This window comes from Camelus dromedarius, chromosome 15 (genome assembly GCF_036321535.1).
Source record: "Camelus dromedarius isolate mCamDro1 chromosome 15, mCamDro1.pat, whole genome shotgun sequence".
Classification (NCBI taxonomy): domain Eukaryota; kingdom Metazoa; phylum Chordata; class Mammalia; order Artiodactyla; family Camelidae; genus Camelus; species Camelus dromedarius.
Genome location: NC_087450.1, coordinates 19,722,901 through 19,733,925, shown reverse-complemented (window position 1 = coordinate 19,733,925; position 11,025 = coordinate 19,722,901). Strand labels below are relative to the sequence as shown.

At 37.3% G+C, this 11,025-nt stretch overlaps 1 protein-coding gene across 6 annotated transcripts in view; it reads right to left on the bottom strand.

Annotated features, from left to right (window-relative positions):
• The window catches only part of USP34 (ubiquitin specific peptidase 34), a 202,416-nt gene that overhangs the window by 1,270 nt on the left and 190,121 nt on the right, over positions 1–11,025 (bottom strand). For 5 of the 6 annotated variants that reach the window (XM_064494458.1, XM_031467101.2, XM_031467100.2 and 2 more), the window contains 4 exons: positions 3,793–3,872; positions 1,474–1,614; positions 1,221–1,364; positions 168–327 (listed from right to left, as the gene is read on the bottom strand). In XM_064494458.1, coding sequence (XP_064350528.1) covers positions 168–327; positions 1,221–1,364; positions 1,474–1,614; positions 3,793–3,872 — 525 coding nt within the window. The remainder of the gene's footprint in view (positions 1–167; positions 328–1,220; positions 1,365–1,473; positions 1,615–3,792; positions 3,873–11,025) is intronic. The other variant, XM_064494457.1, reaches the window with a different exon arrangement.

The following is an 11,025-nucleotide window of genomic DNA, read 5'->3' as shown; positions in this document are numbered from 1 at the left end:
AAAAGAGTCATGAAGATCACACACTGGGAGGTGTCTACGGGAAATTTCGTTTTTTAGCGTTTAAATATAGGCTCAACTAAACACACAGCTACTGTAAAGTCAGTTGCACAGAGTATATATTCTTCCCTTCTCCCACCCTACTGTCAGTATTAGTCCATAAAGCTAACCTTTAGTTTTTCTTTCTTTGGCTTCTTGCTCTTGGAGTGAGTTTCTCTGCTGCAGACAAGTCCTGCATTTGCTTAAAAGCTCTTGCAGGGTTGGAATTAGAGCTGGGTTTAATTGTTTGGGAGTGTGTACCGACAGGAGCAAAGCAAGTGCCCGCAAGTCCTACAAAAATCCAGACAGGGAACATTTCAAATGCCAAAACCAACATTTTGACACAGCTATTAACAGTTTAACGTACATGTTTACTTTTCCAAGAATCCATCCTGGTTGCTCTGATATTTTTGGAAGAATGCTAAAACTAGAAAGCCAGTGTGATAAGTAGTGGTATAAGTATAGCAGTATTAAGTCATACTGAAGACTCAATGCTTTCCAAAAATGGGAAAGAAAGGAAAAAAATCAGTAATAGAACTTATACAGAAATTTAAAAAACAAACCATGAATGATCCATGAGAAATTTAGGCCTTACTAATCTAGGAATCAGAGTTTTCAGATATGCTGACTTCTGGTGGCTGTCACAAGTGGTAATAAGGGTCTTCCTCACTCAGCTCTGGAATCCGTTCTGACGTCTAAGCATTCATTCTTCCTCAGGAGGCTGCTGTTGGATGCGTGCTAGCCCGTGTTTCCAGCGTGCTTCCTTATTGTTTGACATGGCTGTCACAGAGACTAGACAAAGCAACTAGTTCCCTAGTTTTAACGGGCTTTATATTCGGATTACTAATTGATTTTCAGTTGCTTATGAGTCACAGGCACTAATAAACATCACAAGTAATGTTTCAAAAAATGTGAGAAAGTAGATAAAGGGAATGTTTCCTCTTAGTGGTCTTAGCATTTAATGACATTGGCTCATGTCTTCTAAGGTAATAAAGTGTGTGCGACATACATAAAAAGCAGAGTGAACACATTTTTATTTGGTTAGTTTTTTCCACCATATGCAGCTTCTAAAGTTCAAATGATAAAACTATATGTATAAAGTAAAATCATGCTAAGGCCAAATTTAGAGCTGATATAAGGAAAGTTCTGAAGTACGTAACTATTCCCCCTTCCGTAGTCCTTACCCCATTTAAAGAAGCACTGGCTTTGGAAATTTCGACTCGGTTGGTGAAATCAGACTGCAGGTTCTGATACTGATTTATCAAGTTTGTAATAAGGGTGCTGATCAGATTGGCACAGTTTGCTTCAGAAAACACCTGACCTTGAACCTGAAAAAGATGATTGATTAAAAAAAAAAACTCCAAAAGACTAATACTCTGAAAACAAAACCATTAATTAATTGTAAGTAACAGACTGAGTTTCCAACTTATGACATACCTTTAGAAGAAAATGTGTCATGAATGTGTAGACAATGTTGTTGTTTAGGAAAGTTCTTTCATCCATTAGAATGCATTTTATATATTCTGCAAAAACAGGATCTTCACACAAAAGCTTGATGCAGTTTTTTGACATGGCAGACTAAAGTGGGGAGAAGACGCACTGGTTGAGCACTGAAACAACTGCAAATCCTCAGTACACTGTCTATGATGTACATCCAAAGTCATTTTAAATCCTACTGGAAAAGTCACTTTTGTCTACTAAGCTTTCAGTTAGCAACTGTCCTTCCAATAAACTGAAGTATTTCTAAATTGGACTAAATGGCTGAGTGTTAGAAGAAGAGACTTGTAAAAAGTTTGAATGGCAAAATTGAACAACTGTGTTTCAACAGAAATGCAGCTTTATTATCTAGCATTATGGAAGTGAATAAGGACTGGCCAAGTCAGAATGACAAATAGGATGTTTTCAGGGGAACAATGCTAAATCACAGGTAGAAAAAAGACACATTTTAAGAATTAAATTTATTCTCTAAAGTGCATTAAAACTTTCACTGTATAATCTCACTAACAATGGTAACTGTCTGTTAAATATCCTTCCCCCATAAATACCTGCAAAAGTAAACAGCAAACCTCTTCTCCTCGTTACCTCACAGAATTAGTGGGTCCCAATATATGGAAATTTTACTAAAATTTGGCTTTCCTGTTTTCAAATGGTCATGGCTCTTAAACACAAGTAGTATGTCTTTAAGTAGGTACAGCCCCTAGATTATTTACATGTGTGTTTTAATAAGATCATTATGGAAGACAAAAGGATAAAATTTAGATAACATGTGCATGCATATGTATATACTTATATGTTTTAGTAGACTAAGCACCGTGGTAAGTAAACTGCTCAAGGTCACCCAAGAAATTAGGAGTCAAGAGGGACTAGCACCCAGGTCTTCAGATCCCTGGTATCAGGAAAATCTGTCTTATTCTACTGGTCAGTCTTTGCCTGCTGCCTGTGTTTCTTGCACAGCACAGCTGCTCCTATAGGACTGGCAGGAGCCCTGGAAGCCTTAGATGGTTTAGCTTTAAGCACTGGGGGCTGATGAATTCTGCGGGAAAAAAGCCAAGTAAAGGAAGTAGTACAGTGCAGAAGCAGATAAAGCAACAGGGAAGCAATAGGCGGTGGCAGAGTACAGAAACCAAAAGAAGCAACGACTCAAACCAGGAAGAATGAAAAAAGCAATAGTGGCAGAGGGGGGAAAAAGCAGGTATCTCCAATTTACTGAACAGAACTCTCAGCTCAAAAGTCAGTCATTTTCTGAATGTCTACCATGTACTAAGCCGTGTGATTAAAGCATACTAGCCTATCAAAGATATAGGAAACAGAATGACACTTCAGGGGATAGAGATGACTCGTAAGTCTCTACACTTGAGTTCATGGTTTGGGGCAAGGAGATAAACAACTATTACAGTACCATGTGACACATCCATTATGAGAATATACAGAGCACTACCTCATGGGCAGGAGGCTGGGCCAGACTCAAAGTATTCCAGATACTAAATGTGGGTAAAGATTTATGTCAAAGGAATTAATAAACTCATCTCATCCTCTGGGAATGGGCAGATGCAATCAGGCAATAAAAACAGTTTTTTTAGGGTCTAAGGACAGGGGGATACCTGATGTAAGGAATGGGCTAAACCTCAGGACCAGTATGATTCCTCCCCTCTCTCCACCATTCTCTCTCCACAATTTAACAAGCATTACTTAGGTGCCTATCACTTTAAGGGGCTGGCTCTTAAGATTCTAAGGTAGTGTGTACTGTGTTTCCTGTTCTCAATGAGACTGTCAATAAAAAATTTAGTGTATCAGACTCTTGAAAAACTTCCCTGAGGTAACAGATCAGCAAAAGGTAAAGGACAGACTACTGAAATGGTTTCTGCTGGAGCTTCTGGAACAGTGGAGGGGAGAAGAAACAGATGGGGGAGGTGAGGGAGAGCCAGAAGTGGCATATGCCTTCTTGCCCTAATAGCTCCCTGTTTTAGACTTTTACCACAACTGTTTACATTGACCTATATGTGAGGGATTTAATTATAAACAGCTTATGTGAAATATCCTTTGTCGAACAAATCTACAGAAGTGAAAAAAAAACCTCAAAGGCCAACTAGATGCCCTTTGCTTAATAGCTGTTACTTCCATTAATAATATTTAACCTATCAAGAGTCTGTAACATCCCCAATTTCCAGCAAGTCTTTAACCCATTGTTCCTAGAACTACTGACTACGTGGTCGGATGAGATGAAAGACCAAGGCATCTAAAACTCATTCTCTTTACCTGAGTCTGGCATAGCTCAGTCCAAAGTTTGGGGAACAGTGCAAGATGAAGTGGCAAACCTTCGTAGGCAACTAGGACACCTAATATTTGAAAAGAAATCAGAATAGGTTATAATTATAAATATACTACTAAGGTATGTTAAACTCTGCAGGTACAACATTATAGAGCTATTTCCAATCATAACTGTATCTTCTGTTTTAGAAATATATAAAGTACTTTAAGGGGAAGAATTCATTATGATGTTTTAACCAGTGAAATAATTTAGAGTGTAGCATACTTTGATTTTATTCATATCCCATACCTCATTCCCAGAAGGACCTGAGGCAACTTAAACTGATTCTGCTTTTTGAGTATTAGAACTTCACCTGGGACAATTTAATAAAGGTTACTTGGATTAAGGTACCACTCTGCGTATTAGATAATTTACATGGAATAGCTAGACTGCAGTGGGAGGTGGGGAGCAAGGTCAAACAGGATGTGAAGAATTAGAACAGATAGCATTATTTCCTTTTTTATCTTGTTTCTCCAAAAACAGGGAGAATTACCTTTACAGTACATTTATGTAAACTCTGCTCTGGGTCTAACAGCTTCTAGCCTTGTCCCCAGGATCTTCTGGATGGACCATTCTTAGCTGTATGTCAGTATCCTATTTGGAATATCTAGGGTTTTAATTTTTCCTCTTCTTCATTAATCCAGATGTCAAGCGTATCTTTTAAGAAATTTGTTCCCCTACCCTCTGCACTCCTACGTCTCCCAAAGCACAGAAGCTGTAATGCCACAGTCAGTAAAGTTAAGTTTCCCATCCTCCAGCACTCCCACCTCCGGGAAAGTATAATCATGGAGAAGAAAAATATAATACAAGTTATCCTCCTCCAGTTAAGAAAAAAAATTATCAGTAACACCTGAAGTTGGCGAACCTTTTCTGTAAAAGGCCAAATAGTAAATACACGCTTCCCTGGCTTAAGAAACCTTTCATAAACCAAAACAACATAAAGCAAAAAAGCAATAACCATTTTCTGTAAAAGCAAAAATCCTCTTTGCATTTCTTTTGGTTAGCAAAAACAGGTACTAATGTTGGTCTTTCATAAGAGTGAAGTGGCATAAAGTGAACTTTCAAAAATCAGGAGATACCTGTATTTTAGTCTTCGCAGCCTGTTCAGTCTACTGCAGGTGCTCAGCTCTGCAGAAGTAGTATGAAAGCAGCCACAGACAACACTAAATGAATGGGTGTGGCTGTCTTTCAATAAAACTTTAAGAAAACTGAAATTAGAAACTCTTGCAATTTTCATGTATCATAAAATCTTTAGAATAATCTTAAAAAAAAAAACCATTAAAAATATAAAACCCTTCTTAGCTTGCAGGTAGCTCACTGGTTATACAAAACCAGGCAGCATGCAGGCCATTGTTTTCCAGGCCCTGTGTCAGACCATGGACTTAGGAAACCTCAGGAAGGGAAATGACATCAGTCACTCAATTTAGTCATCCAAGGATGCCCAGACTCCCTTTTGTGGGAAAGCCTACTGCTTTATTTTCTTGTCAAGATTAAGCCCTTTGTAAAGAACCAAGGAAACTATCATCTTTCCCCTTGATCCTAACCTAATGTGGTTGGGGTTGGAGTCATTTACCCATTGTAACATCTCCATACACATAAGCAAACAAGAGTATGTCACCAACACTGTTGGCTACAAGGAAGAGAGTTTCTATGCTTCCATGTCTCTGCATCATAATTACCATAAAGTAGAGCAGGAGGTGGCATTTCGGCCCATAGCCCATGAGTCTGCCAACCCTAAACTAGAGGCTGCCCTGGCATAAACCCTCTCACGTGAGAGCAGGCTTTATACTACAATTTAAGTTTCTCTAGTCTTTAGTCTTTTTCTCCCAATTATTCCTCAAAGTAGAACAATCCTTATTCCTACTCTCCACAACTACTGAAAAGCTAGCACTATCACAACAAACAAAAACACAAGGAGGCCTTCTACAATCTAAGATTGTTTCTAAGTGATACAATTCAAATATCTTTATTTTACAAGTGAAGAAGGAAATAAACATATACTGACATCAATTGTGCTAGGTATGCCAGATAATCACATTTAATTTTCTCATCAACTTTGGGAGGCAGTATTTTATCCTCATTCACCACCCCGCCCCCTTTTGGATGAGGAAGTCAGGTTCAGAGAGATCACATAATCTGACTACCTTCATGCCAAAAGACAGTGAGTGACACAGTTGTGCCTACCCCAGATTTATCTGATGCCAAAGCCCATAATCTATTAAATAATCAGTGTTTCCCCGAACTTCAGGCATCCCTGTATCTTTTCATGACTGCTTTCCTACCTGTCCGTCACTTGTACACTGTCTACTTGGTACTGTTCTTTAGATTCACTCAGAAAGGCTAATACTGCCATTAGCCTTATCTTCAGCAATTTAACATCCAGGAAAATCATTGCTGTGCGAGTTACATATTTTTATAATACAGATCCATACATATTTATTAATATAAAAATTATTTTCCCTGGACCATCTTGTACACTAGACTCTGGACAACACTGTGCCACCCATGGTGAGCTAAAGACATCTCTTTCACAGTCCTATTTCCTATCTGAGCTGCATGTCCTCTGGAAGGCAGGCCATTCCTTAAGAGCAAGAGTTATCAGTTTCTTTCCAGCATGTCCACAAAGCACTGAGGCTACAGCGCATCTTGGCTCTGTGACTTAAGGTAGAGGCCAGTCCTGTTCCATACACTCCTCCTCCAACACTTTCTGGGATGTCTCACTTACTGCATGCAAGGTACAGGGAGATGCAGTCATGAGTGTTCTCAGGCACACTTCCAAGCCTTGTCTCAGTAAACAGGATGGGCAGGCCTCAAGCATACTGGCTCCTGTTATCACTTATCTTTCTTCATCCTGTGACTTCAGGCACCCTTAATAGGGTCCTTAACCCCACCTCATTCCCACCCATGAAGGAACTAATATACAATGATGAAAAGCTGCCCCAAACATATCTTTGCTCATTAATAGCACCTTACTCTACAGAAGCTGCTGGGTGTGTTATTAAGAGAAAAACTTTTAAAAAACTGCATTTGGAGATAAAATGGTAATTCAGATGATTGCTGTGAGGATGAAATATTTCATACGTATATTTACTAGTTAGGGTTTCTCCTATCTGAATTGTGTTATGATTCTCTGTCTAGCTTTCTACAGGAATATTTATCCCATCCAAGCACTACCCATGGGAAGTGGGAGCTTCATCTACCGTATGAAAGCCCTTGGCTAATGCTCCACTTCAAGACTGAATCAAGATATCGTAGCCTAAGAATATCACATTTGACTCTTCTAATTCCCCTATTTCTGACTTCAAGCCCACTAAGCAACCTAATGCTGTTTATTTGGCTTTCCGTCTAGGTTACTGGAAAAAATCTGCTGGCCCTACCATGTAATATTTAGATCCCTGTGCCAGTTCTTTATAAATTAACAAACTGGTAACCAACCTCTGAATTATGTCTACTAAATATAATTACTATGTATTAGCCTAGGATAAATGGATTTGCCCTTGGTGGATGGGTAAAAGCTGGCTTCTGATCCGCACTGGATGGTTGGCACTTGTCTGAAGTACATTCATCCTAAGAAGCTTTCTGGGAAACAGCTAACCAGTTTTTTCTCCAATCAATACCACCTTGATACCACAAAAAGGTGAAGCATGAACCAGAGCTGTGCTTTTTATAATTTGAATTTTTAATGTGTTTACTTCTATCAACTATACTAATTTTTTAGTTCTAGAGACTTTGGATCTTCTAGGTACATCATCATGCTACTTGCAAAAAAATCTTTTAAAAAAACTTTCACTTATTAAGGCAGTAGTATAACTTTCAAAAAATGTTTTTGATATAATAATGTCAAATAATAGCGGTGATTGTTTTGTTTCTAAAAATTAAAATTATTTAAACGTGAAATCCAGGGATTTGTTAATTTTACTTGAACATCTTGTTAACTTTCCATGTGCACTATGGTACCTAAAAAAATTCGTATGATTAAGAGTTTGCAGTGCCAGTTTTCTAATAGTTTGAAAAATTGATTTTTCTCCCAATATAAAACCAATGCATGATCATTACAAATAATTTGAATCTTACAGGTATTTAACCTAGAAAATAAAAGCATCTCATAATTTTATCCTTATACAGTTAAGAGAATAATCCTGGGGGTTGGGGGGAGAGGGTAAAGTGCATGCTTAGCATGCATGAGGTCCTGGGTTCAATCCCCAGTATTTCCTTTAAAATAGGTAAGTAAACCTAATCCCCTCTATCCCCCAAACAAATAAACAAAAAGAATTGTTGAAAAACAAAAATTGTTGAAAAACAAAAATTGTTGAAAAACAAAAACAAAAACCGTTGTTTTTCTTTCCCCTGGTTATATCCTGTATATTTTCCAATTTGCTTTTTTCATGTGATCCAAGTCAATTCCTACCTTTTTTATTTTAAAGACTATATAATACAAATCATTTATGTTTTATATAACTAAGCTTCTACTGATGGACATTTGGGTTGTTTCCAGTTTTACCAAACAGAAACTAAGTGAAAATTAAAATCTTATGTATGTTATTGTACACTTTTATGAGTATAGATTTAGGGTCAATTCCTAGATCTGGTATTGCTGGGTCAAAGGGCACAGACAATTTAAAGTGACAATGCCAAATTGTCTCTCCAAACTGACTCCAAGATCTCCTCTTTCCTCAAAACTGTTTAAGTATGCATAATCACCTACATTTTATCTCATAGTTGAGAAAAAGGAGAAATTATTGTTGTTTGCTTTATTAGTTAAGGACAGGCAACTTCCCATATGGTTACCAAACATTTACTCTGTGCATGCATGTGTGTTTGCGAACTGCCTTGTTCATGTCCTTTGCTGTTCTTGACCATCTTACTGAATCCTAAAAACTTTCTGTACTAGCCATTTACCTGTTAAGAATCCAATTATTTTCACCATTAGCTGTATTTATTATAATTCAATTATGGCATTTTCAACATACAGTATTTTCAATTTTTACATAGTCAAAATATTCAATTTCTTATGTTGTTTCTGGGTTTTGTGTCCTGCTTAATTAACATGGTCCTTCAAATCCTCAAGGTGGTATCCATATGATCTGTTTTTTCTTTAATATTTCTAGGATTTTATTTTTCACAATTATTCCTCCTGGGATATATTTTGGTCTAAGGTGCAAAGATATTAAAGTCTTGCCCCTCCTCTCCCAGACAGCTAACCAATGATTGCAATACTACCCATTCTTTACTAATCTGATATGTCATCTTTATTATCTACTTAATCTTCATGTATCCTTATGTTTGTTTTGGGGCTCTTTTTCCACTGTTCTGCCTATGTGTTTTCATATCTGCATCATATAATTGAATTAATCGTTTAGAGTTTACAGCCACTCCCTAGGTATCCAGGTGGATTGGTTCCAGGAGCCCCAGAGGATGTTCAAGATTTATATAAAATGAATGAATAATATATAATGAATACAGTGGAAGGTTCAATTCAGTTAGTCCTCTGAGGATTTGAAGGACTTTTACATAAGAAAGGGGAGAAAATAAACCCATATTTGCTATTTTTATGCAAATAAGTGTTCAAAAATGAATAAAATTGGTGGGGGACAGGTTTGTGAGCAATATGGTGATGTATATCTTTTTGATACTGTTCTGAACTGTGAACTATTTATTACATACCAAAAAAATTTTTTTTAATTACTGTATCTTTATTATTTTAGAAATCAATAGTGCCAATACCCTATTATTCTTTTTCAGAAGTTTTCTGGCTAAACTCTTTTCTAACAGTGTATCTGAGAGATCACACTCTTATTTTACATGGCAGTCAGCAGCTCTGTTCACCCTCCCTGAATTCTCTCCTCACTTTTTCTGTCTCCTCTAAGTCTATGCCTGACTGTCCTCACTTCAAAAATATTCCAACCTTCCCTTTAACTTTAGGACCTCCAACTCTATCCCCTATAATTCTAATCTATAATTATTATATAGTATCTTTTTATGCCCCTAACAAATCTTAAAATCTGCTCAGTTACCCATATAAAGAATCAGCACAAAGACTTTTCCTCAAATCTGGAAATGACTTAAAATCCAGTGTAGGTCTTAAGATAATCCCACCTATCATCACAATATTCTGGCCCTTGGATCACCTATAGCTTTAAGACTAAAATGATTAAGGATATAACCAATTTAAACTTACCCTTTCCCCTCCTTGTTGCCAAATAAAATTTCTTGAAGAAATCATACAAATTAAAACTCCCTATCAACTCTCTACTTCCCATTATAGTTGATAATGTGGGCTTTGCTTTCTCAGGGACTTTCCTAGTGGCCTCTCCCTGGATATAGTCATTTCAGCTAGAAGAGGGAGTTAACTTCTAACACTGGGACAAAATCTCTCCATTTGTAAGAGGCATAAGGAAGGCATTATTTTTAGGTCTTTGTTTTACTTCACAGTCAAAATAACGTCCAATTTTCTGCATTAACTAAGATATAACCATGAAAATTTTCTTTTCCTGCTCAATTTTTAAGGTTTTGGTTTATGTTTAGAGCGGTCCTACGCAATACAGTAGCCACCAGCCACTTCTGGCTCTTTAAAATTAATTTAGTTAAAATAAAAATTCAGTTCTTAATCACAGTTCAAGTTCTTAACACTCACACATGGCTAGTGTCTATCATACTGTGGATGGTGATGCAGTTGGAGAATATGTCCATCCTCGTAGGTAGTTCTACAGAATAGTGCTTACGTAGAGAACTAAACATAGCATCCACATCATGGGTATAAGAGTGATAAGAGTACAAAATATTATGAAAGTTGATTCAGCTAATGTGGATGGCTAAGTGTGTGTCCTTTCCCTCCACCCTCCCTCCTGCTGAATTTCCCTGGAACTGTGTCTTTGTGTTGATGAGGAAGGCTATTCCACACAGACTAGAACATTCACTATTTGGTCAGAGCTGTTCAAGTAGATAAAATAGCTCCTCACATAATTTTTACTATAAATCATAGGAACACAATTACTAAGAACTTTTCTTAAGATCAGCATCTTTACATCTTCCTCCTTTTCTGGGAGCAAGGCTGTGTTACTAGAACTCTTGGATATTTCCCCACACTTGATCATTGCCACTAGGTTTTAGCTTTTTATCAAGTGCCACAACTCAGTTACATAATCATGAAATAGTCGATCTAAACATATCCTCACCCACTC